Genomic DNA, 27619 nt, shown 5'->3' with positions numbered 1-27619 from the left:
GTTATTATAATAACACTTTTCAAAACAGTTCTCAACTTATTATAAAGAGTAATTCCTAGTTAATTAAAAAGCTAAATTGTAACAAAATCTGTATATAAAATTATAGTTACGATATAATCTGCCATGTATCAATAAAAGATATATAAACAAACACGCAACAATGAGAACTCACTTCCGAATTGGTGTAATTTGCCCTTGAGTGGTCAATTACATACTCGAATATGCTCACGCAGATGTTTGTGAACGAAATTGTATTACCATTGCAAAGTTGGCGCTTCTTACATGTAAATCATATCACCCAATTAAAATAAAAAAGAGGATTTCTTGATCAGGTTATAGGAATCAAGATACATTCGAGAAAGAACTAACCAAATTAAGAGCATGCCAATTGTCATAGCAATAACTGACTATGTTATATTATGGAACGAGAGACGATTTCAATTAAATTTTGATTTAAATACCATTGAATATTTATTATAATTTTACTTAAATTTTAAATATAATTCTAATTTTATTAAATTTGCTTGATTTGGTAATTTTAATTATATCTAAATTATTTTCATTTTTATTTATTTTTAATCAAATTTAATTTTAAGTTAAGCCTGTTGCGTATTCTATGTTTTCAAACACATCATTCGTAGTTGTTATATTTCCTCCATATCAGTAGGACACATTTTGTGAAATTTGTTATGCTTAATATGACACAATTTATAAATACTAACAAAAGAACCCAAGCGACCTTTTACACCATAGGTTATATAAATTTCTTGTAAAGCAGGAAAAAGACCGCGTTTAGCCCTTACTTACACATATAATTTAGAAGAAAACAAAGTCAAATTGTCTTTTGATTTTAACTTTTTAACTAGTGGTGTCCGGTCAGGATCTTAGGCAAATATAGTTAGTGTCGATCCCTGCGTAAATTTGGTTCGGGAAGGTCTTCCCCAACCAGTATGTCATCATCGACAACAGACCTGGGTTTAACCGGACGCGCATCAGATGTGTGGGTCCCTGAAAAATGGGAACTTTGACTTACTTGATAAAGGTTGAGGAGGTAAGTGATTTAAAGGGGTTCTGACATTGTTCACCACGAATCACAACCGATGTAAACAAAGAATTAAGTGACGTCAAGTTAAGTTTGAGGCTTACATCATTTAAATAAATAAAAAAATAAAATAATAATAATAATAATAATAATAATAATAATAATAATAATAATAATCATAATAATAGGAAGAAGAAGAAGAAGAAGAAGAAGAAGAAGAAGAAGAAGAAGAAGAAGAAGAATGTAACACATTATGGCTTAAATACAGTGTCAACTATAAAACATAATATTTTCAATATAGCATTCTTAAACAAAACATAATGACATACAGCATTACACAATTCACACTTGTACAGATACTATTATTCAAATATCATTAAAAACGATAAACAACAAGTCATCTAAAGTATGAATAAATAATTCATCATGTTAGACAAAGGTACACAATCCACGTATGTATACTATCATTCAAATAGCAAAAAGGATAAAAATAAATCATATGAAGCATTATTGAATAATAAACCAAGTTAAACACATGTATAATTTCGGCGAATATCAAGCACTTATAAACAAACACCCAACACATATTACAATAATTGAGAAATATACTAATGAATATAACGTTTTGATATTTTAGAATATATTCACTCGGATTTCAAGTATTTTCAAGTGTTTAAATGTTTATTCAAAAGGAAAGTTTTATACTTAAATGTGAACATTGCCATTTTAAATCATTAAAATACAAGCAAATCTAAAATATGTCACACGCGTAGAAGCACAAAATAGCATAATCTATTATAGGCTTAGACATATATTTTCAAATCATTTCTGTCAAAATGTTATTCAGAAATCAACGTTACTAAATTGTTTGTTTACATCGGTTGTGACCCTTTGTGACCATGTGAGAACACTTTAAGACACCTGATTCCTCACCCTGTGATATGAGTGGCGTCATCGAAAACATGATTTATTTTAAAACCTGCTTTAATTTATAGTCCCTAAAACTCACATTGTTTCACGATACCGCTAACTACAAATAACAATAAAACCTTGAATCTTGTAACACAATATGCTTGTTCTTTTTAACTTCTGGGGTCGTCCCTGAAGTTTTCATTTTATTAATGTTCTTGAGTTTATACATTTATTTTTTTAGCTCGATATTAAGTGAGGTATAAGTTCACATGATTTGGTGAAAGGCGAACAGCATGGGCCAGTTTTATTAAAAATTGTACGAACTAGACCCTAAATCTACGATCACGTCATACGAACTTACGTTCGAAGATTTCTGCGACCTTTAATTTAACGCGTTTGTGCAGTATTTCGATCGAACACGTACGTAATCAATCTTTAAAAGGAGATGGAAACCGACGAAATGTAAGCAAACCGTAGATGTGAGTACCCTTAATTAATCAATGTCTTGTGGGTTGATCTTCTTTGCTATTCGAAAAATACATTTTAACAGCCTTTTCTGTGTTTCAATGCACTTCAATGTTATGACACATCATGATAATTGTCAACAATTTTCTTAATAAGACATTTACTGTGTATATTATTGCGTTAACAGGTTAAAATAATACGCATACTTGTCGGTATTATTACGTTCGTTGATAAATTGAGCAAATCTGGGTAAAAGAAAATGTTTTAGAAAGTACATATTATTCGATTTTTTCTCAGAAATATTTAAACACACTAAAATATGTTGTAATTAATTATTCTATATACTAGGCAAATGCCTCTTTTCATTACTAAATCAGTACGGCTAATGTTAATTGCCTCTACAGTAGCCTTGGTTTACTATTGATCAATGACATATACATATACAAGTAATGTAATGAGGTATGTTCTATGTGTATACTTGTGATATTATTAATTATAAGTTCTTTTCATTTCAGGCAATCTTTCGAAAGATAAACTCTAACATTCATCTGAGATTCAATCTTGCGAATCTTGAAAAGCTTTTGGTATCACTATAAAGCTCAGCAAATCATTATTTGAACTATTGCATATACTATGCATACCATAATAAAACGTGTTCGAAATAACAAATTAAATTGCCATTAAATAATGTATAAAAATAGGATATAAGTAATGGCTATTGCTTCTCGCCATCTACCGATTTTTACCAATAGATGTTAATCCTAATTAATACAAAATATCACTGATCGGTGCAGGCATTTAATTTTAATTTGAAGTTTGACACAGTATTTAAATTATAAAGTGAGTAAGCTTATATAAAATTTACAAATATTATTAGAAATAGCAATTGAACAAAATGGACGACTTTTTCTTTTTTGTTTACAAATAAATTTCTCTTTGAAGGAGAAAAGTAAATACATATATGCGTCTTTTACTTTACAGGTGCCCATTATACATAGTACTTCTTTGCCCGCGAGCAAGATACATCAACTGACCTGTAAACTCATTTTCCCACTTAGGGATCAAACCCATTCCCTCCTTAGCAGGAGGAAGTCAGACAAACGCCTTTTATACTAGACTACACTCACTCTAGCTCTATGACTGATCATGATGTAAAAATAAATTCATTTTTTGTCATATGAAATAAATTATTAGAATTGTTTGTTATTTTAATTTATAGATATCCGAAAAACAATTAGATAATTAAAGAATAACTTTAAATTAACATAAAATGAATTTTGGTTAAAAATTAGTTATATAAAATTGTTAAGAATCCGTTTTTCTTTTATTAATAATACGAAATGTTTTTGAAATAATGAGATGCATGTAATATAGTTTTTTTTATATTACACACAACATTCTAGTATGTATAAATGCTGATAAATGCAACCTTTTTCTCCAAGTTGTATTTAACAATGCATATACTGCATTGTTCAACTATGTATACAGGCATTTTAAAATTGAGATATTGCAAGGCTCTTGTTTGTTTTTTGTTTTTTTGTTTTTGTGTTCTATGTCTTTAGCGTGTTCAATAAAACAGGGTTCATGTTAAAACTTTTGACTACTGAGCTTGTTTCTGTAGTTTTTCACATAACTATTGTATTAAAAAATGCACTCATGACCTATGCAAATTGTTTAAAAATAAAAACAAATGAAATATTTCAAACATTTTATTCATATTAAGTTAGTTTGACAAATATTTTAAATAAACAAATACCAATAGACAAACACAAAATTGTCATAGAACATTAGCTTAAAGGTCTCGTTCACGTTTTAGTGTCAAACATCAAAGAAAAAAATCCTTTCATTTTGAAATATGCACAAAAAGATGATAATATTCAAGTTTGAGCTTTATTGTTAACATTTATCTTTGAATGTGACAAAAAAAACATTTTCCGAAAAAAACATTGAAAAATGGAATGACCTAAGGCTTGAATTCACAAAATTCTGCTCAAAAGTATATCTGCCAGTTGCTGTTTGGTGTTTGTTTATAAAAGTCATGATATATTACTCAATTTAAATAAAGATTTAAAAAAAAAACATGTTGCAAACATAAAACAGTAGTGGACCAGATGAAATGTTGGAACTATATATTATCTCTTAAAACTATAAAGACACCTTTAAAAGTGCAGATTCTCATTAAATATTTGAGTGTTAAGTACTACTTTATTTCGGTTGTTTTTGTAATCAAAAACTGTTGTCTCCCCTCTGCACATTTTCTCAAAATGGTTACCATGTGGCAAGAAATATCAAATCCTTCAAGATGTTCAAGAGATATAGAGCGGACACGAAATTTAGTTATACAACTATTGACCTGTTAACTTTGACATAGAACCAAGCTGGTTGTAACATGCGCTCTGCACATCCTCTCAATTTCTTGAACATTTTTTGCGAGTGATTTCAAATAATTCGAGCGGTTCAAGAAATACGCTGCGGCCACAATTTGTGACAGACAGACGGACATACAACTTGACAAAAAACAAATTTTTCAATTTATGAAGGAGATATAATTAGTCAAATGGTTCCAGGGAAGAAATAAACGAAAATAATTTATAAAAAGTAAAGAAAAACATGCTACAAATGGTCATCATGTACACTAAATTTAGAGGGTTCAGGTGAGCTTAAGGAAACGCCTCATCATGCACAAAAAATAACATTGACACAGACGTTTCTACTAAACAATGGAGCGAGTAGCTGAGTTCTTGAATGACATACCAGTGCTGGTTGGTTTTGAAATATTTATCCCTTCTTCGTATGATATATCAAGCAAGTATAAAGATGGTCTTTTCTTCCTGTATAGAGCCGAAATAAATGTCAATTCTAATAGACTTCGTATGATTTCTGCGAAGCCAAAAAAATCAAGTTAAAACTATTCACAAAGTTGAAATGATGTTAAAGATTGCTTAGATCGCTGCAAGATTAAACTGAAACATTTTCTGCTGAAGGCGGTTTAACTCAAGCATAGTCCTTGAATATATGATGTTGGCATACACAGTTTTGTGAATTCTGTCCTTGAAAAATCTGTGGTTGCCTCAAGTAATACGATCAAACAAGGTTTAGATGAATTTTGTAGAGAATGGCATGTCTCTTTCTGCAGCTTTCAATCTAGGTTCTGAATTATTTGTAAGATGGCCACGGGTCACTGAAACCAAAATCATAAGTTATTATTCAAGAGCAAAAAGGAAACAATGATGAAATAAAATTTTAAGTAAACATTTAAAACGAAATCATTTTAACATTCACATATTTTTTCACAGAGCCACTTTTTTTGTAAAATTGGTATAAACGTCTGTAGCTGTGAGGTATTGTCTTAGCCTCAGATAAGTCCGGCCAGTTCTCCTTTAAAGAATCCTAGTCATTCCAACCACAATCTTAATCTGGTCACCCCCATCATAACCAGCCCCAATATCGAACTTGACCTGTATCTTCTGATGTTACACCTGTGTACCAAAAATTGTTCAAATCTGTCTAGCCTTTCATGAGTTATCGTCCGGAAACCGTTTTTCTATTTTTAGTAACAGTGACCTTGACCTTGGCCCCACCAGCCTCAATATCGAACTTGACCTGTGTCTTCTGATGTTACACCTGTGTACCAAAAATTATTCAAATCTGTCAAGCCTTTCATGATTTATCGTCCGGAAACCGTTTTTCTATTTTTAGTAACAGTGACCTTTACCTTGGCCCCACCAGCCCCAATATCGAACTTGACCTGTATCTTCTGATGTTACACCTGTGTACCAAAAATTGTTCAAATCTGTCAAGCCTTTCATGAGTTATCGTCTGGAAACCGTTTTTCTATTTTTAGTAACAGTGACCTTGACCTTCGGCCCACCAGCCCCAATATCAAACATGACCTATATCTTCTGATGTTACACCTGTGTACCAAACTGTATCTTCTGATGTTACACCTGTGTACCAAAAATTGTTCAAATCTGTCAAGCCTTTCATGAGTTATCGTCCGGGACCCGTTTTTCTATTTTTAGTAACAATGACCTTGACCTTGGCCCCACCAGCCCAAATATCGAACTTGACCTGTATCTTTTGATGTTACACCTATGTACCAAAAATTGTTCAAATCTGTCTAGCCTTTCATGAGTTATCGTCCGGAAACCGTTTTTCTATTTTTAGTAACAGTGACCTTGACCTTGGCCCCACCAGCCCCAATATCGAACTTGACCTGTATCTTCTGATGTTACACCTGTGTACCAAAAATTGTTCAAATCTGTCAAGCCTTTCATGAGTTATCGTCCGGAAACCGTTTTTCTATTTTTAGTAACAATGACCTTGACCTTGGCCCCACCAGCCCCAATATCGAACTTGACCTGTATCTTCTGATGTTTCATTTGTGTACCAAAAATTGTTCAAATCTGTCTAGCCTTTCATGAGTTATCGTCCGGAAACCGTTTTTCTATTTTTAGTAACAGTGACCTTGACCTTGGCCCCACCAGCCCCAATATCGAACTTGATCTGTATCTTCTGATGTTACACCTGTGTACCAAAAATTGTTCAAATCTGTCAAGCCTTTCATGAGTTATCGTCCGGAAACCGTTTTTCTATTTTTAGTAACAATGACCTTGACCTTGGCCCCACCAGCCCCAATATCAAACTTGACCTGTATCTTCTGATGTTACACTTGTGTACCAAAAAAAATTCAAATCTGTCTAGCCTTTCATGAGTTATCGTCCGGAAACCATGAAAACCGACAGACCGACCGACAGACCGACCGACAGACCGACAGACCGACCGACCGACCGACCGACAAGCTCACTCCTATATACCCCCTCAAACTTCGTTTGTGGGGGTATAATAATAAAACGGACGAGTATGGTATCGTCCGTTACTGGTACCTACCTTGTTGATAAGTCCAAGAGAGCCATGACAACGGGACAGCGGGAGCCAAAAGCGGGGTTTCATGCAAGAAGCATGCTTGCTGTAGAAGGTAAAAGCCACTTTCTAGGACGAATATACGGGTTATGCAGATATCTTAAGGAAAGATAAAACCCCAAATAAACCTTTGTAAATTGGTATCTTAAGATGGAAATTACCACAGCTCGTTTGTTTCACTTAAAAAATGTAAAAAAGCACAAAACCTGAGTAAGATGTTTTGATAGTATTTCAGACTCAGATTCCAGCATTGGAATCACAAGTATCTCATGAAATGCATCGAAATAATAGCATTTTGTTTTTTGTTAAAACATTTGACAGATCGGGAGAGGTTGCGACCCCTTAGTATTCAGTGAAAACAGCATTGTAACGAAATGTTTATTTACTCACCGATAGAAGATGCCACAGAATCGCCGTCTGTCGTAAAATTTGCAGTTGGTTTAGTTAAAATACTCCAAAGCAAAGTAAAGATCACCACTTAACATTGTTTAGCTTTAGCGGCGGCCATTTATTCACGAAATTCTTAAGACACCCTAAAAGCTTTCGTAGAAATTGCGTATATCTACAAAAACAGTGCTTTTTCAGAAAAAAACAACAAACTGTAATACAGTCAGAGATACTTCGTACGAACTTCGTACGCAATAAACACTTAGTACTATGTTTAATAAACGAGCGCTGATACCACTAGATCACATTATTTTGGTTTAATTGTTTTACAACTTAACTCGGTACACTAACAAAATCACGATCTATAAATAGTATTTTTTGTTCTAATTGTTTCTACCCCTGTGGTGTTCTGTCTTGGTGCTACCACCCCCGTCCTTAATGGTATCATCTTTATCTGAAACAGTCGGAAAATAATCTAATATTAAACAAATCAGTATGAGCGGTTCCAAGATTTGATTGCAGACGTATTAAAATATTCAGTAAGATATATTTGATATTGTTTGCCCCCAATACATCACACTCCCACGAAATAACCTTAATATTATTTAATGGTTAATCAATGTATGTTCACAAGATGTGTCCGAATATCTTTCTTTTAACTGTTCCTTTGTGTTCATGCGTTGCTGTACTCTTATTGATGCCCATATGAGCCGAGTTCTTGATTTACCAGATTCTGTTTAAATTTAAGACTACAATTTTGTCCAACAGAGTTTGCATCAGTAAAATGAAATACTTACACGTAAATGGGGCTTTGCGTGGAGTATTTATGCCTCGAGTGGTTGCTGCACTGCTGAAAACACAATATGACTTAGTCAAACACTACATTTCAACCATCCAATGTTCACGACTGAAGAGATGCATGCATTTTTATACAAATAAGGATTTTCCCAAAAAGCAAAATTGATGTATTGTCTCAAGGAATTTTCTGTAGCATTAGTTGATAAGATTTTTGTACGTTATAAGGGTTTATGATCATATTTGAACTGACGTCGACAAATACTGTTGTTGACTAAAATAAGGCATATAAATATATTAATATATAATTTTGTCATACATTAATGTAAGAGTTTTTATGATTTAGGTAAAGCAGGTCATTCCTGAAAAGATAGAGGATGTTTTGGAAAAATAACAGTATATGTATATCTTTATTAATGTGCTTTTGTTTCATGCTTGCATTAGTTTTACATACTTAATTACTATTAAAACACTGTCAGCTCTAATGTATACTTTTTAACTTTTCTCTCTCCAAGCAACATCAGATTGTTTGGTCCCTAAAAAAATGTGAACGTTGACTAGCACGAAATGTTTGTTGTCGTCTGAAACATGCTGAAGAACTGCTTAATTTAACAGTCCATGAACATCAGATAGTTTTTATTTTACTTCACTTAACACGAAAAGAAATGCAATCTTGAAACACTTATCACAATGTGCACGGTGGAATGAGTTTTCGTTGATGGGTTTTATTTATATGTATTAAATCAGTTCAGTTCGATTGTCAGCCATCAATTGGCTAAAATGAATCATTTTCGGGTCCGTTTTCATGGATTGTAACCTGGACCGGTATTCGTTATAAGTCGTATATATATTGAATATATGAACGATGTAGCTTTATATTCAGATAAACTTAAGTTGTATATTGAATGGCACCATAGTCCATAGGTGTCCTTATAAAAGAAGCCAAAATAAAGTATAGCTCGATCATCTTGAACACTTATATCACAAAACACCATTTTAACAAACATATATCCCATACAGAATTTAGTATAATAAGTTTATCACGGTATTAATGTTATACTTTTTAAAAGTGTACATTGTCTAAACGCATATGGTTCTTTAATCCTTTTTGTTGCAAGATTATTATGGTTTTTCACGAACCATTTTGATGCAAACATGTCTCCGAATTGTTTTCGTCTCATGTGCCTTTGTGTTTAAGCCTTTGTACCTTATTATGTACACTGGTACCCAAATGGGCATAATCCTTGTTTAAAACTGAAACCTTCAAACTGATAAGGACATCCAAAAAAATCTGCATCAGTAAATAAAACAAACCTTATAGCGTTACTAGCGGTCATCTCTTTAAGCCAATTTGTTTTCCGTGGTTGCTGAACTGTTAATAACCTAATACGACTAGGTTAAAAACTATATTTCAACTTTCAGACAAAATGTATACGCGTTTAGATGGGTTCATGATAAAATTATAACTTTTTCCCACGTGTTTGCTCCGATAAAACTTAAACATATATTGTCTAAATGTGTATATATCTATATAAAGTTTATTTGGCTTTCATGAGTAGTGTCAAAAACATGATTAAGTCTGGTTTATATACATGCCGAAAAAGTAAGTAGTTTTCCTGAGAATTGTATTAAATTTCATTATTAATCAACTATTACGTATTTGACGAGATACAGAGACAATTGCCGTATCAATACAAGACAATTGAAGACAATATATGCCAGAACTCGCTCTATATCGACCAAACTCGGCCAATATTGACAAAACTCGCCTAATATGAGTTTCATCCGCTTTGATTGGCTACAAAACTCGCTTAATATAGGATTTGAGAAATGAGCCATTTTCATTGGCTGTCGAAACTCACCTAATATGAGAAATAAGCTGGAAATTAATTTTAAAGGTAGCCATTTTGTTTTTCATTTCCGACTGTTGAAAATTTGGTGCTTCGTATAAACCTATTTGGCATACTTGAACCTATTGAACGATTGAACCACTTTGTACGGTTTGATATTACAGTTGTATTTAACCCGTTCGTGGATTTTACGACTATTATGATTATGTACGCCGACAAAATGGACGACGAAGGTGAAACATTTGACGTGTTGGCAAACGATTTACAAAATTAAGACGAAAAGACATGCTTTCTTACAATGTACAGTGCTTTATTCATAAGTATGTGCAATGTCACTATAAGGATGCATGTCAAAATCAGCAAAGTCCAGTCTAGAAAAGCAGACACCATGTATTAATAAGGGAAAAATACGGCTTCAATGTGAACTAAAGGTAAGTTATAAGAATGTTTTTAGCAAAAACGGTAATAGTAAATTAAGAAATTCTTCTTAGTTAGGTGATTTCATATTGGCCCAGTTATTTGTCCTCGGTCAGCTGTATTTGCCTTCGCCCTTCGCCACTGCTTCAAGTATGCATTTGTGTTTCACTATTTGAAACTTCTCGATATAAGCTACTATCAAAACACATTTAGCTTTTATGTATACCGTGTGGCCTTTTCATTTCCGTTCTTTGCAGAAGGACCAGGCTGAGCACCCGACCGAGATCTCTTCGGGACTTCAGCGGATACGTCGGACCCTGAAAAATATAACCTTGACTAACATGATATGTCTGATGTCCTCTCAACTCCATGCAAATCGGTTGTTTTATCATTACAGATCTGAATACAAATAGCAATAACACGTGGATAATTCAGCACAATGTGCATGATGAAAGGATGTTTTTAGTTAACATACTTATTTAAGTCAGTTCGTGTGTAGGCCATCAACAAGCTGATAAGAATTACTTTTGGGTCTGTTTTTTAAACACATTCTGGATTAAACTGTTACCTACCTTTTCTTTTCTTGCCCCTCTCGTGCCCTAACGCAGATTTCCCTTCGTTATCGGAACGACCTTGATGATAAAAAACAGTTACAAAAAAACTTTCAGTGGGTGCGGAAAAATATGAAAATAAACAAAGCACTCGGGAGTGGTTCCGGGATTTGACGTAAGGGAGGGCAATCCCTTGGACCGTAGCCCTCAACTTTAGAATATAAATTTTGACCAGGGATTTAGAAGATCGAACGATTACATATGGTTTTAGATTTTTACCTTGGTATTTCAATTTGCCATACCAACCACAAAACATCCTCACAATGAGCGAGTGAGAGTTCATAAAAGTAGCTTGTATTATTTAATTTTTCTTCAATGTTCATTGCAAAGCCCATGCTATAAACAGATGTGTGTTAAAACCCGGCAGGTTTTAGAAAATGAATCAAATTTGACTAACGTTTAGATATGAAATAGACATTATCTTTGACAAATAATAAACATACTCCCACATATAATTAAATGATAAGTAAATTAATATCAGTATTCATGTTATAATAGTAAAATACCCAGTTTTGTGTGATGCCCAGTGTGTGTGGGATCCCTAGTTGTTGTAAAAATATTCGTGGTTTTCATGAATCAAGTTAAAGCATATATGTATCCAAATATCATTCTTTTAATTGTGTTGAAATACTTGCGTTCCTTTGTATTCTTGTTTTTCTTACGTTGTTATTAAATCAGATCCATATATAGAAAATCTGCATCAGTACAATAACATACTTACTAGTACGATTAGAAAGGTCACCTCGTTTGGAATGTTTTTCCATGGTTGAAAAACAGCTTAAATCCAACCTCAATAGATTAAAGACTATATTTTAACAAGCAATTTACACGATTGAGTAAATGTTAAATAGGAAAATAAATAACGATTTTCCAAAAAGCTATATTTACGTGATGTCAGCAATATCATATGATGTCGCAATGAGATAACGATATCATGAGCTGATAACATGCATGTGCGTTTATATGGAAGGACATTGAAGCAAAAGATACATATTGCGTTCTGACTGGTTCATCCTGCTTTCTTACTTGTACTTTCGTCTCATTGCATCATGAATTAGTTATCCGAGCATCTGCATCGCGAGCTTGGTGAAAGTTTACTTTTTTCTCTCCATTTTAATTGTGTTTCAGCTATCTTTTAAGTCGTACTGTCTTTATACATTTGTAGCTTACTTGCTTACTTTCTTTGCTGGCTTAGTTTTTTTAATCGTAAACATGAATAACAAATCCCAGCAAGAATCAGGAAGAATACCACGTAGCCATACGCCTACAATACGCTTACAATGTCGGTCATTTCCGTGAGTTTCTAAAAATAGATTTCAAAAATCGTAACAACTCAGCCATCTCCGGCAAAATTCCGAACTTTCGCCCAGACGAACTGTGTGGCTTGTTACGAAGGTTTTCGTACATTATATTTATTTTAAACAATAAGTTTAAGACGCACATATTTTCAATTGTATGCATCGTAATGTAAATAGTTTTATGTTAAATCGCGGCTAAACTGGGTTAGGAGTGCTCTTTGCGGGTGGAGCTGTGGATGGTGGCATATTGATGTTGACACAATTAATTGTTCAATCTAACATAGGGTTATCAAATATATATTTTAATATTTAAAATATCCAATCAAGTTCCATTTCTTGCAATACATTTTTGATATATAAAAAAGTAAAAATTACGGGATAATTGCCAAATTATAAACAATAAAGCATATTAACTTATGAAAATCCCTAAAACTGGTTCAAACAATAAATGTGGTAATCTTAAGTATATTTCTTTCAATGTCCTCTCGCAGGTTTTAAACGATGGACAGATTTGACCGTCAGAGATGACACATCCGAAGGAGTCATAAACCAATATCGCGCAATGCACCATTCAAATTATTATAAAAAAAATGACGATTTGCAGTTTTGCCACTTGAGTCTAAACTCAAACATGAGACTGTTCGTAATCATGGCACAAGAGGGTCTTAAAAGCCAGAAATGAACACAATGGTTTGTTTCTTCTAAAACGATAATTAAATGTCGAACGAGCGGGCTGACACAGGGCTACCAAATACATCTTTTAGTATGTTGAAGGAAGTTTGTGATTGAATATTTAAAATGATAATATAACAAAATTATCAAATCACGCGTCAATTAAGGATGTCCACGTAAAGTGATGATTACAAACTCGTGAAAAATTACACGTGTATCCCATGCTATATGTATCCGTAAAACTCCCTTAACCGTCAGACATAAACTCTTTAGAATTATTATCACGATACAAGGAGCCGACTCTTTAAAACCTTACATTTTGCAAGAACGGAGAACATATTTTGTTCATTATGGCTGACATGAGAGATTCTCCACGAGAAGCTGCTTCGTATCAGAGAAAGGTTAGTTATTTAGTGTCTTTTTTCTTTTTATTCTTTATAGTTAATGTTTTGCTTTGTCTTTTTAAATACATGAACAGAACAGAAAAGCTTAATTTCACTTATATCAATAGTGTGCTGAATAGCATCATATGTGTTCCTCACTTTATTAACTTAAGTATGCTATTTGCTATGAAGATACCGCAACCGTCTTTGCAAATTTGATTCAATAAATTCTAAGTTAATCCAAACAAGAGACAGCTCATAGTTTACTTTTAAACGTAATCAAAATAACATGAATAAGTTTTAATAAGGTACATTGAATGGTGTGTAAGTTAAATCAACATAAATAAAAATGAATGATAAAATGAAAGAAAAATATTCATCATTTCTTTTAAAAACCTTCAAAGTTTCTAAGAATGAAGAAAATAAATCACCGCGAGCTATAGCCGCCTAAATATCCCATCTATTTTTTAAATATGATAATTTTTTAAGCTCGTCGAACAAAAGCCACAAGTCAAACGACGACACCCGGCAAGAATTAACATAATGACTGTTTACATAATATGAAATTATATACCTACATGTATTTCTCATTCCATTGTGTGACTTTTGTAGGTAAACAAGTCCCTAGTTGAGCGTGAACGCCGTGAACTCCTTATCGCGGACATCATTCGACAAAAGGTACGACCCGACATGACATATTTGAAGTGTGATTCTATCACAGTGATCAAACAATCTTACATTTCACAGTTTCTATTTCAAATACACAAAGTCATGATTAAATAACGTAGCTTACTGTTAGTGTTACATCATTTACATTTGTTATCTACTTCAATTCCATTTCAGTCAGCCGAAAAACTTTGTATGCGTCCAATTTATTTACATTGCTAATTACTGTAATTAGCATCAAAAATAGTAAATGGAAATAGATGACTTAACCTCATACATGGAGGAGTCGGGCACGTGTACCATTAGAACACTTGACTTAACCTCATGCATGGAGGAGTCGAGCACGTGTACCATTAGAACACTTGACTTAACCTCATACATGGAGGAGTCGGGCACATGTACCTTTCGAACACTTGACTTAACATCAAGCATGGAGGAGTCGGACACGTGTACCATTATAACACTTGACTTAACCTCATACATGGAGGAGTCGGGCACATGTACCATTAGAACACATGACTTAACATCAAGCATGGAGGAGTTGGGCACGTGTACCTTTCGAACACTTGACTTAACATCAAGCATGGAGGAGTCGGGCACGTGTACCATTATAACACTTGACTTGACATCATGCATGGAGGAGTCGTGCCCGTGTACCATAAGAACACTTGACTTAACCTCATGCATGGAAGAGTTGGGCCTTGTACCATTAGAACACTTGACTTAGCCTCATGCATGGAGGAGTTGGGCACGTGTACCATCAGAAGACTTGACTTAAAATGATGCATGAAGGAGTTGGGCACGTGTGTCATTAGAATACTTGACTTCACCTCATGCATGGAGGAGTCGGGCACGTGTAGCATTATAATGCTTGACTTAACATCACGCATGGAGGAGTCGGGCACGTGTACCATTATAACACTTGACTTAGCCTCATGCATAGAGGATTCGGGCGCGTGTACCGTTAGAACACTTGACTTAACATCATGCATGGGGAGAGTCGGGCATGCAAACCATTAGAGCACTTCAATTAAAATCATGCAATTGGCGAGTCGTGTATGTAAGCCGTTAGAGCATTTCAATTAAGATCATGCATGGGGAAAGTCCTACATGATAACCGTTAGAGCACTTCAATTAAGATAATGAATGGGGCGAGTCGTGTATGGAAAGCGTTAGAGCACTTAAATTAAGATCATGCATGGAGTGAGTCGTGTATGTAAACCGTTAGAGCAGTTCAATTAAAATCATGCATGGGGTGATTCGTGTATTGAAACCGTTAGAGTACTTAAATTAAGATAATGCATGGTGTGAGTCGTGTTTGAAAACCGTTAGAGCACTTAAATTAAGATCGTGCATGGAATGAGACGTGTATTTAAACCGTTATAACAATTCAATTAAGATCATGCATGGGGTGAGTCGTGTATGTTAACCGTTAGAGCACTTCAATAACGATCCTGCATTGAGTGAGTCGTGTATGTAAACCGTTAGAGCACTTCAATAACGATCATGCATGGAGGAGTCGTGTATGTAAACCGTTAGAGCACTTCAATAACGATCCTGCATGGAGTGAGTCTTGTTTGTAAACCGTTAGAGCACTTCAATAACGATCATGCATTGAGTGAGTCGTGTATGTAAACCGTTAGAGCACTTCAATAACGATCATGCATGGGGTGAGTCGTGTATGTAAACCGTTAGAGCACTTCAATAACGATCATGCATGGGGTGAGTCGTGTATGTAAACCATAAGAGCACTTCAATAACGATCATGCATGGGGTGAGTCGTGTATGTAAACCGTTAGAGCACTTCAATAACGATCATGCATGGGGTGAGTCGTGTATGTGAACCGTTAGAGCACTTCAATAACGATCATGCATGGAGTGAGTCTTGTATGTAAACCGTTAGAGCACTTCAATAACGATCATGCATGGAGTGAGTCGTGTATGTAAACCGTTAAAGCACTTTAATAACGATCATGCATGGGGTGAGTCGTGTATGTAAACCGTTAGAGCACTTCAATAACGATCATGCATGGGATGATTCTAGTATGTAAACCGTTAGAGCACTTCAATAACGATCATGCATGGGGTGAGTCGTGTATGTAAACCATAAGAGCACTTCAATAACAATCATGCATGGGGTGAGTCGTGTATGTAAACCGTTAGAGCACTTCAATAACGATCATGCATTGGGTGAGTCGTGTATGTAAACCGTTAGAGCACTTCAATAACGGTCATGCACGGAGGAGTCGTGTATGTAAACCGTTAGAGCACTTCAATAACGATCTTGCATGGAGTGAGTCTTGTATGTTTACCATGAGAGCACTTCAATAACGATCATGCATGGGGTGAGTCGTGTATGTAAACCGTTAGAGCACTTCAATAACGATCATGCATGGGGTGAGTCGTGTATGTAAACCGATAGAGCACTTCAATAACGATCATGCACGGGGTGAGTCGTGTATGTTCACCGTTAGAGCACTTCAATAACGATCATGCATGGGGTGAGTCGTGTATGTGAACCGTTAGAGCACTTCAATTAAGATCATGCATTGGGTGAGTCGTGTATGTAAACCGTTAGAGCACTTTAATTAAAACATGCATGGAGTGAGTCGTGTATGTTAACCGTTAGAGCACTTCAATAACGATCATGCATTGGATGAGTCGTGTATGTGAACTTTTAGAGCAATTCAATTAAGATCATGCATGGGGTAAGCCATGTATGTTAAACGTTAGAGCACTTCTATTAAGATCATGCATGGAATGAGTCGTTTATGTAAACCATAAGAGCACTTCAATTAAGATCATGCATGGAGTGAGTCGTGTATGTTAACCATTAGAGCACTTCAATAACTATCATGCATGGAGTGAGTCGTGTATGTAAACTGTAACAGCACTTTAATAACGATCATGCATGGGTTGAGTTGTGAATGTTAACCGTTAGAGCACTTCAATAACGATCATGCATGGGGTGAGTCGTGTATATAAACCGTTAGAGCACTTCAATAACGATCCTGCATGGAGTGAGTCGTGTATGTAAACCGTTAGAGCACTTCAATAACGATCATGCATGGAAGAGTCGTGTATGTAAACCGTTAGAGCACTTCAATAACGATCATGCATGGAGTGAGTCTTGTATGTAAACCGTTAGAGCACTTCAATAACGATCATGCATGGAGTGAGTCGTGTATGTAAACCGTAAGAGCACTTCAATAACGATCATGCATGGAGTGAGTCGTGTATGTAAACCGTTAGAGCACTTCAATAACGATCATGCATGGAGTGAGTCGTGTATGTAAACCATAAGAGCACTTCAATTCAGATCATGCACTGAGTGAGTCGTGTATGTAAACCGTTAGAGCACTTCAATAACGATCCTGCATGTGATAAGTCGTGTATGTAAACCGTTAGAGCACTTCAATAACGATCATGCATGGAGGAGTCTTGTATGTAAACCGTTAGAGCACTTCAATAACGATCATGCATGGAGTGAGTCGTGTATGTAAACCGTTAGAGCACTTCAATAACGATCATGCATGGAGTGAGTCGTGTATGTAAACCGTTAGAGCACTTCAATAACGATCATGCATGGGGTGAGTCGTGTATGTAAACCGTTAGAGCACTTCAATAACGATCATGCATGGGGTGAGTAGTGTATGTAAACCATAAGAGCACTTCAATTAAGATCATGCATGGAGTGAGTTGTGAATGTAAACCATAAGAATACTTCTATTAAGATCATGCATGGAGTGAGTCGTGTATGTAAACCATAAGAGCACTTTAATTAAGATTATGCATGGAGTGAGTTGTGTATGTAAACCGTTAGAGCTCTTCAATAACGATCATGCATGTAGTGAGTCGTGTATGTAAACCGTTAGAGCACTTCAATAACGATCCTGCATGTAGTGAGTCGTGTATGTAAACCGTTAGAGCACTTCAATAACGATCATGCATGGTGGAGTCGTGTATGTAAACCGTTAGAGCACTTCAATAACGATCATGCATGGAGTGAGTATTGTATGTAAACCGTTAGAGCACTTCAATAACGATCATGCATGGAGTGAGTCGTGTATGTAAACCGTTAAAGCACTTTAATAACGATCATGCAAGGGTTGAGTCGTGTATGTAAACCGTTAGAGCACTTCAATAACGATCATGCATGGGGTGATTCTAGTATGTAAACCGTTAGAACACTTCAATAACGATCATGCATGGGGTAAGTCGTTTATGTAAACCATAAGAGCACTTTAATAACAATCATGCATGGGTTGAGTCGTGTATGTAAACCGTTAGAGCACTTCAGTAACGATATTGCATGGGGTGAGTCGTGTATGTAAACCGTTAGAGCTCTTCAATAATTGTCATGCACGGAGGAGTCGTGTATGTAAACCGTTAGAGCACTTCAATAATGGTCATGCATTGAGTGAGTCGTGTATGTAAACCATTAGAGCACTTCAATAACGATCATGCATGGGGTGAGTCGCGTATGTAAACCGTTAGAGCACTTCAATAACGGTCATGCATGGGGTGAGTCGTGTATGTAAACCGTTAGAGCACATCAATAGCGATCATGCACGGGGTGAGTCGTGTATGTTCACCGTTAGAGCACTTCAATAACGATCATGCATGGGGTGAGTTGTGTAAGTGAACCGTTAGAGCACTTCAATTAAGATCATGCATTGGGTGAGTCGTGTATGTAAACCGTTAGAGCACTTTAATTTAAACATGCATGGAGTGAGTCGTGTATGTTAACCGTTAGAGCTTTTAAAAACGATGATGCATTGGGTGAGTCGTGTATGTGAACCGTTAGAGCATTTCAATTAAGATCATGCATGGAGTGAGTCGTGTATGTAAACCGTTAGAGCACTTCAATTAAGATCATGCATGGAGTGAGTCGTGTATGTAAACCATAATAGCACTTCAATTAAGATCATGCATAGAGTGAGTTGTGTATGTTAACCATTAGAGCACTTAAATAACGATCATCCATGGGGTGAGTCTAGTATGTAAACTGTAACAGCACTTTAATAACGATCATGCATGGGTTGAATCGTGTATGTAAACCGTTAGAGCACTTCAATAATGATCATGCATGGGGTGAGTCGTGTATGTAAACCGTTAGAGCACTTCAATAACGATCATGCATGGAGTGAGTCTTGTATGTAAACCGTTAGAGCACTTCAATAAAGATTATGCATGGAGTGAGTCGTGTATGTAAACCGTTAGAGCACTTTAATAACGATCATGCATGGGGTGAGTCTAGTATGTAAACCGTTAGAGCACTTCAATAACGATATTGCATGGGGTGAATCGTGTATGTAAACCATAAGAGCACTTCAATAACAATCATGCATGGGGTGAGTCGTGTATGTAAACCGTTAGAGCACTTCAATAACGATCATGCATGGGGTGAGTCGTGTATGTAAACCGTTAGAGCACTTCAATAACGATCATGCATGGGGTGAGTCGTGTATGTAAACCGTTAGAGCACTTCAATAACGATCATGCATGGAGCGAGTCGTGTATGTAAACCGTTAGAGCACTTTAATAACGATCATGCATGGGATGAGTCTAGTATGTAAACCGTTAGAGCACTTCAATAACGATCATGCATGGGGTGAGTCGTGTATGTAAACCGTTAGAGCATTTCAATAACTGTCATGCACGGAGGAGTCGTGTATGTAAACCGTTAGAGCACTTCAATAACGATCATGCATGGAGTGAGTCGTGTATGTAAACCATTAGAGCACTTCAATAACGATCATGCATGGGGTGAGTCGTGTATGTAAACCGTTAGAGCACTTCAATAACGATCATGCATGGGGTGAGTCGTGTATGTAAACCGTTAGAGCACTTCAATAACGATCATGCATGGGGTGAGTCGTGTATGTTCACCGTTAGAGCACTTCAATAACGATCATGCATGGGGTGAGTTGTGTAAGTGAACCGTTAGAGCACTTCAATTAAGATCATGCATTGGGTGAGTCGTGTATGTAAACCGTTAGAGCACTTTAATTAAAACATGCATGGAGTGAGTCTTGTATGTTAACCGCTAGAGCACTTCAATAACGATCATGCATTGGGTGAGTCGTGTATGTGAACTTTTAGAGCACTTCAATTACGATCATGCATGGGGTGAGCCGTGTATGTTAACCGTTAGAGCACTTCTATTAAGATCATGCATGGAGTGAGTCGTTTATGTAAACCATAAGAGCACTTCAATTAAGATCATGCATGGAGTGAGTTGTGTATGTTAACCATTAGAGCACTTCAATAACGATCATGCATGGGGTGAGTCTAGTATGTAAACTGTAACAGCACTTCAATAACGATCATGCATGGGTTGAGTCGTGAATGTAAACCGTTAGAGCACTTCAATAACAATCATGCATGGGGTGAGTCGTGTATGTAAACCGTTAGAGCACTTCAATAACGATCATGCATGGAGTGAGTCGTGTATGTAAACCGTTAGAGCACTTCAATAACGATCATGCATGGAGGAGTCGTGTATGTAAACCGTTAGAGCACTTCAATAACGATCATGCATGGAGTGAGTCTTGTATGTAAACCGTTAGAGCACTTCAATAACGATCATGCATGGAGTGAGTCGTGTATGTAAACCGTTAGAGCACTTCAATAACGATCATGCATGGGGTGAGTCGTGTATGTAAACCGTTAGAGCACTTCAATAACGATCATGCATGGGGTGAGTCGTGTATGTAAACCATAAGAGCACTTCAATTAAGATCATGCATGGAGTGAGTTGTGTATGTAAACCATTAGAACACTTCTATTAAGATCATGCATGGGGTGAGTCGTGTATGTAAACCTTTTGAGCACTTCAATAACGATCATGCATGGGGTGAGTCGTGCATGTAAAGCGTTAGAGCACTTCAATTAAGATTATGCATCAGGATTCCGTACGTCAACCATTCAAGCACTCCACGTTAGATTTTTCATAGAAAGAGTCGGGCACGCAAACAATTGGAGCACTTATTATCATCAATGAGTAGAGACGGGCACGAATACCATTAAAGAATTTCACTTAGATCATGCCTGGAGAGTGTCGGGCACATAGAGCACAAGAGCACTTCACTTAAGAATATGCATATAGAGAGTCGTACACGTACACCGTTTGATCACTCTATTTAAGATCATGCATGTGGTCTTCGGACATATTAACATTATACCACTTTACTTCTTATCATATCACTGTTTTTTTTTAAAGAAGTCGTAACTAAGACATTTTCCTAAAGACATTTACATTTGTGTATGAAACGTTTTTAGTTACACTTTGTGTTCGTTTTTATCTCGACTATTTGATGAATAAAGAGAGCTATATTACTTCACCTAGCATCGGCATCAGTGTCTCAGTTTGGTTAAACTTTTGTATGTAAGCACCTTAAAGGCCTAGTGTAAGCCTCTTATAAGTGACCTCCCCCAAAACTGTGTACATTACACAACCTCTATGTATTAATCTTAATCTACTGGCCTTGATCCCTCTTATCAGATCTCCGATCTGAAAATCCTGCTGTGCAGTTTTGGAAGTTTTATTATAGATATGGCCCCTTCTGTGACACCAACACAATAAGCAGGAGATGCACAGCAGGTGGTTATCATGCCAAACATTCCCTAAACTAGGCCTTTAAAGTTATTATCTCAGCAAATACATCAACTATTGCATTGCAACTCTAGATATGTAGATATGTGTTCCCAACTGTCCATTCCAGCCTACTTAATAAAATGTTTCTTTAGTATAATGCAAATTATGGTCCTTTATTACTCCACTTAAAAATCTGGTTAAAGTTTTGCATGTTAGCACACATAGGTTAATATCACAGCAACAACTTGCTTTATTGCATTGAAACTTTAAACAAAGCAATCAACCATCCAACTTTCATGAATAACAATGTAAGATAACTTAGTCTTAGAAATCTTGTCAAGGAGTTTTCATGTTCAAATATAACCACTTATAACTCTGTTATAATAATCTTAGCAAATGTATCATGTTTTAAATTGAAATTTGTTGCAAGGGCCAAAACCACCCAACCTTCGATAACGCTATTTGAATATAACATGAATTTTGCCCACTTATTATTCGAAAAAGGTTTTTGCGTACGATCTTATGTAAAATACAGTGATTCATGTATGTCTCACCAAAACTAAAAAGCGGCGGAATAGTCGAGGGCGCTGTCTCTGCGACAGTTCTTCTTTTTTTGCCATTTTACTTGCTATACATGTACTTGTTATAAAGAGGCTGTCTGTAAGGGATGATTTTAGTTCGTGAGTTTTTTAACGTAAACAAGTTGATGTACTGTTATAGACTTGGCATCGTACTCATTGAGTGCAGAAAGATGAATGTTGGTCAAAACTTGTATCCATTAACAATTTGGCATTTGGGGGACTCGTATCAAGTTGTTTGATAACCTTGTATCGTAAATGCAGCATGACTTATATTTGCTATAGCAGAATAACATAGATTTCGATATAATAAGTCAGTTTAGTATGAGTTGAAAGTAGACTTTCATAATTCCTTAAAACCATGATTTATGTATGTCTGTATGTATTCTTTGACATCTCAATGCATGAAAAATAAAGGTCTTTGAAATGCGTCCAATGTGTTTGTCCATGTATTGGTACATATTAAGCCTAACTGCACATGAATTCGCTTGGTGATCCCCTTTCATATTCCTTAAAAAGATAAAATGATTTGATGAAGAACTCTCGTCATGTCATTACGGCCTTAACATAACAGATATTCTTGCTTGATATTTTGTTTGAACCATGGTCTAATGACTATAAAAATTTGTAAAGTAATTTTGAATTTAACTATGGTCAAGAGTTACCTCTCCGATGTTTTCTTGTTTGAAATATAATTATATTATTGAACACGTTGGAAATCTTCTCGTCCAAATCCAATGGACTACTTCGTAGTATTTTCTGTGTAGCATCGTCTGATAGATCCATACCAAACTACCTGGAAGTAATGAAGATGCTTGTAGTCACCGCCCTGTTGGTCACTTGTTTGAAATTGACGTACATGAGTTATACTTAAACACTTACAAATATGTTCGTCCGAATGAGAGGCCATATTTGTTATCAACAGTTACAATACCCATGTTGTCATATTGTGAAGATATGCAAACATTTTGCCACCTGCGAAATAGCTAACGGCTCTCCATTTTTATTTATGTTTTATAGATCAATCTCATTGATACATATTTGTCATTCATACACTAGGGAAGGACCCTGGATTTGACACTGCGGGGGGGGGGGGGGTAACTTAGTGGGCGTATCCTTTTGACTAAATGCGTCTCTCTCTCAGAACCAAAATTAATTTGGTTTCAAGTGTTGGTGGGCGAGGTTGTGTGTTCTCCAACAAGATTTATTGAACAAATACTAGTCCAAAATGGTACATTTAGTGCGTATTTTATTATTTTTCCCGATGTTCAATTGAAAAGTAAACTTGGACGATTTAAATTTATCTTTTTTGGTGCGGGGTTACCCCGCCCCCACCGAACTGGATTCGCTAATGTAATCTGAAAATTAACTTAAAGGGACATTCATTAAACAAATTGTTTTAGTGTGTTAGGAAAAGTGGGAATATTCTTCCACATTCCAAATATTTTTAAAAACGATAAAAACAGGTAGATTGGGCTTTAAATATTTACCTGCGATAGGCATTCCTTAATCGAAAGTAGACGGATTTTCACCTGACGAAGGGTTTATGTTTGTTTTATACATTAAAAAGCTATACATTAATTAGAAAAAACTCTGCCTACCAGGGGATTTGATTCACTTCTAGAATGTGGAAGTGATGCATTCGGTGGAAGAATCGAGAGCCAGTGTGAACCTTGTCGTCCTCGGGACAGGTCAGAGGTTGCTTCGTTGTTTTGTAAAACATGCAATATATATATATACGATGACTGCTGTAATGTTCACAAGGTGAACATAATAAACGTAGATGGACATCAGATTGTGACTGCCCATGAAGCCTGTGTCAAGCCAGATGTCGCATATGTAACAACCTTTCTTAGTCGGACTAAGGTTTATGCTTTGTTAAGCAGGTTAAAACAGTTTAAAAACTGTTAGGTTACAAATAAAAAATTAACAATTGTTCTTTTTTCTATGTAGTTGTTTTATAATGTTACCATTGGTGACATTGAAATATCTTAGGTTTTAAGTATTCTGTAAGATCTCTTAAAATTCTTATCTGAGATGCAGTTTAGTCGTAGATATGAATATTATTATTGAAATGACTTGTTTATTTGATGAACATTTTTGAGACAAAATATACTATAAAGAGCCATCTGTCTGTCCGTTCGTCGGAGTAGTAATTGTATTTTTAGAAATTGTTTAAAAAAGAGAGCATTGATATTATTCGACCCCGGTTCTGTATTAGCGATCAGTCATGGCTTATAAGACCACTGTGGGCGAAGCAACAGCCATGTGCACGCTCGCCCAAAGCTTTCTTGATTATACTATTATAATATTATTTAATCGTATGTTTCAAAACACGGTTAATTTCCTTAAAGTACATACTTTAAAGAGTTTGTCGTCGCGTATTTGAATATAAGAAAACACATTCTTTAAAGTGTACATTGCCTGTGTTTTAAAATAAACAGACATGTTCAGAATACAAGATATTATCAAACGGTCAGAACATAATTGCAAATTGTTGTATATTGGACTAATGAGATTCCAATGTCTTTAAAGCAGTCATAGCAGTTTCGTATATAAAACACTTCGCTTCAACAAACAATGTAACACAGTGCGCTGTTGCCTAGTGATCCCCGATTGTTTCCTTCCGTATCGTGAATTTGAAACACAATATTTCTTTCACCGACTGGTGCCGTCAAACTACCGCTGGTAACGAGTGAAAATTACCTGTACAAGCGACCTGCTGATGAGAATTTCATATTACGCAGTAGTTTCTATTTCAATAAACGTTTAACAATAGATAACGCATGTGAAATCAAACGGCTGTGTAAATGTTGATTTTTTTCCAAACAAGTTGTAATGTCAAGTCATGAATGTTGCGTTTTCAAGAGAAATCATTTCGTAAGAAGATAAAAAAAAGTCTTAATGAATAATATGTTGGAAATTTTTATCAATATGTGATAGTTATTATACGTTGGTACAGATATACATGTAAGTAATATATGAGTATAGGTTGATCAGATCAATATTCAAACGGAAGGTTAAGTTGGCTTAATTGAAAACATGAGGTTGTGGCTGTGAATATGCCATGCATGTATTTTATTGCTTCAGGAATGTGTTTGCAATTTAAATACGTCATTAAATCTGAATATGAAATGATAGTTTTCATCAGGTCTGCATCGACTTCTCATTAAATGGTCGGTTGATTCATCATATGCATTTCATCCGGCAATTTCTTAATTAAGGAATGCATCGCGGGATTGATGTCAATATCGGGGTATGAACGCAATTGAGCTAGTCAAAGTGAGTGGAGTCCGAAGGACTCCATGCGTACTTTGACCAACCAAATTGCGTTCATATCCCCGATAATGACATCCATCCCGCAAATCATTACTTATATTTACACCAATAGTGCATTATTTGATTCAAGAATTGTTAAAAAAAATACTTTATTTCATTTAAGAAAACCTTTCAGTAATCATTTCTTACTCATTCTGTAAATAGAACGACCCGACTGTAACCGGAAACGTTTTATCAAATGACGTCACGATAACGCGGGAAAAGATCACCCACTTGAAATCACTTTTGAATGTAAAATTGAAACATATATGGCAACGATACATTTAACATATCATAATTTAACACTTTTAAAAATGTTTATTTATATATTTAGGCACCTGCTGACACAATACAAACAATAACAAGATCGAAAAATTTACATGACGCGGCCTGTCAGTCAAACTGGCCGGACAATACCCGACTGACCAATCAGCGTCCAGATTAGGCGGGGCTTATCAGTTGCCCGTTGCTTTCCGCCATGACCTCCGACAATCTGCACATACCAACAGTTCTGTTTTCTATATATTAAACACAAAATATTATGTTGTTTTTTATAACTGAGAGATAGTTAAGACAAGAAAATTTATAACACTGACATTTGCCCTTATTGCTGCTCAAATTATGCAGAAAAAAATTGGAATTTGTTTGATTACAAAGTGACCTTTCGGTAGACTATTTTAACCCTCCAAATTCTTAATGTGACCGTAAATATGATAATATACGTATCTTTTTCGTTAGTCATAAAACAAGAAATATCATTATGAGTATTAGTGTATAATATTGACGACATCTCGCCATTTATTTTGATTTTGATATTTTTCTCCCTCTTGTGCGTAAAGTTTTAAATCCGAAGCATATACATTTGCTTTTAAGTTTGATTGGACAAACTGTTAGTGAAAAAGACAATTCAGTTAATTTCAGTTACATTTTTTTTTATTAAATTTAGATAAAAGATCAAATATCATATAACAAAAGATCACAAAACGTATATACGTATGGATAAAACAAAATCGTCTTCGTAAATGACGCAAATCAATGTATAAACCTGTGCATTAATAATGACTATGATCACTTCTAACTCCTAAATGTATGTTCCTTGTAAGAACAGTTTCGCATTTCATTTAATACGAATATTTATTCATTGAGAGAAACATTACGGTAGTTATATCAATAATTATAATAATAATTCACTAAACTTGTATAAAAGGTTATTTTTAATGGAGAAAGGAAGAAAAACAGCAAAATCCATTTTGATCTAAACAAAAGCCATTTTTGTTGACTTTCGTAAAAGAAATTAATACATGTTTTGTTTCCTTAAATTTTGAGGTCTACTGAAAAAAAATTCCGATATTTTTTAGAAATTAATTATTTTAAAGTTTAGACATTAAATTATTGCTATCTGAATCAAGCATCGAATTTAATTAATTATAATGATTAACTTATAAATGTTATACTAGCTTTTATTGCTATGTTTTACCATGTTCCATGCAATTTTTTTATCTGATTGTCAAGTCTAAATTCTGTATAAATATCGTCTGCTTCTGTGTTCATGTCGGAGGGCCCTTACTGAAGGGTCACGTGGCAGTGTAGGCGTAGCCTTATCGTAATCGGCGTGGTGTCAATTCGTGTATATTTTTTGCGATGAATTGCGATCCGAAGATGTTGCGTTCATCGATTGATAAACGCAATTGCCGAAAGGCAG

General features: G+C 35.3%; 1 protein-coding gene across 1 annotated transcript; it reads right to left on the bottom strand.

Annotated features, from left to right (window-relative positions):
• Positions 1 to 5: 5 nt before the first annotated feature.
• LOC128220468 (uncharacterized) lies at positions 6 to 12266 on the bottom strand. The gene is made up of 6 exons (XM_052928873.1): positions 12124 to 12266; positions 11364 to 11423; positions 11018 to 11108; positions 8527 to 8579; positions 8127 to 8183; positions 6 to 1008 (listed from the first exon to the last, which is right to left on the bottom strand). The coding sequence occupies exons 1-6, from the start codon at positions 12164 to 12166 to the stop codon at positions 899 to 901; spliced, it is 414 nt and encodes a 137-aa protein (XP_052784833.1). The 5' UTR covers positions 12167 to 12266; the 3' UTR covers positions 6 to 898.
• Positions 12267 to 27619: the final 15353 nt, after the last annotated feature.

The sequence above is a fragment of the Mya arenaria genome, chromosome 15, assembly GCF_026914265.1.
Source record: "Mya arenaria isolate MELC-2E11 chromosome 15, ASM2691426v1".
Lineage (NCBI taxonomy): Eukaryota > Metazoa > Mollusca > Bivalvia > Myida > Myidae > Mya > Mya arenaria.
Note: the sequence above shows the minus strand (reverse complement) of the source record. Positions and strands in the feature narration are given on the sequence as shown.

Excerpts from the sequence above, each read along its gene's own strand:
- LOC128220468 (XM_052928873.1), bottom strand. The coding sequence starts at position 12,166 with ATGGAAAAACATTCCAAACGAGGTGACCTTTCTAATCGTACTA. Across the intron at positions 8,184-8,526 it reads ACGCAAAGCCCCATTTACGT|ATAAAGATGATACCATTAAG; the intron begins GTAAGTATTTCA and ends CGACTGTTTCAG. Across the intron at positions 1,009-8,126 it reads CAAGACAGAACACCACAGGG|GGACCCACACATCTGATGCG; the intron begins GTAGAAACAATT and ends CCCATTTTTCAG.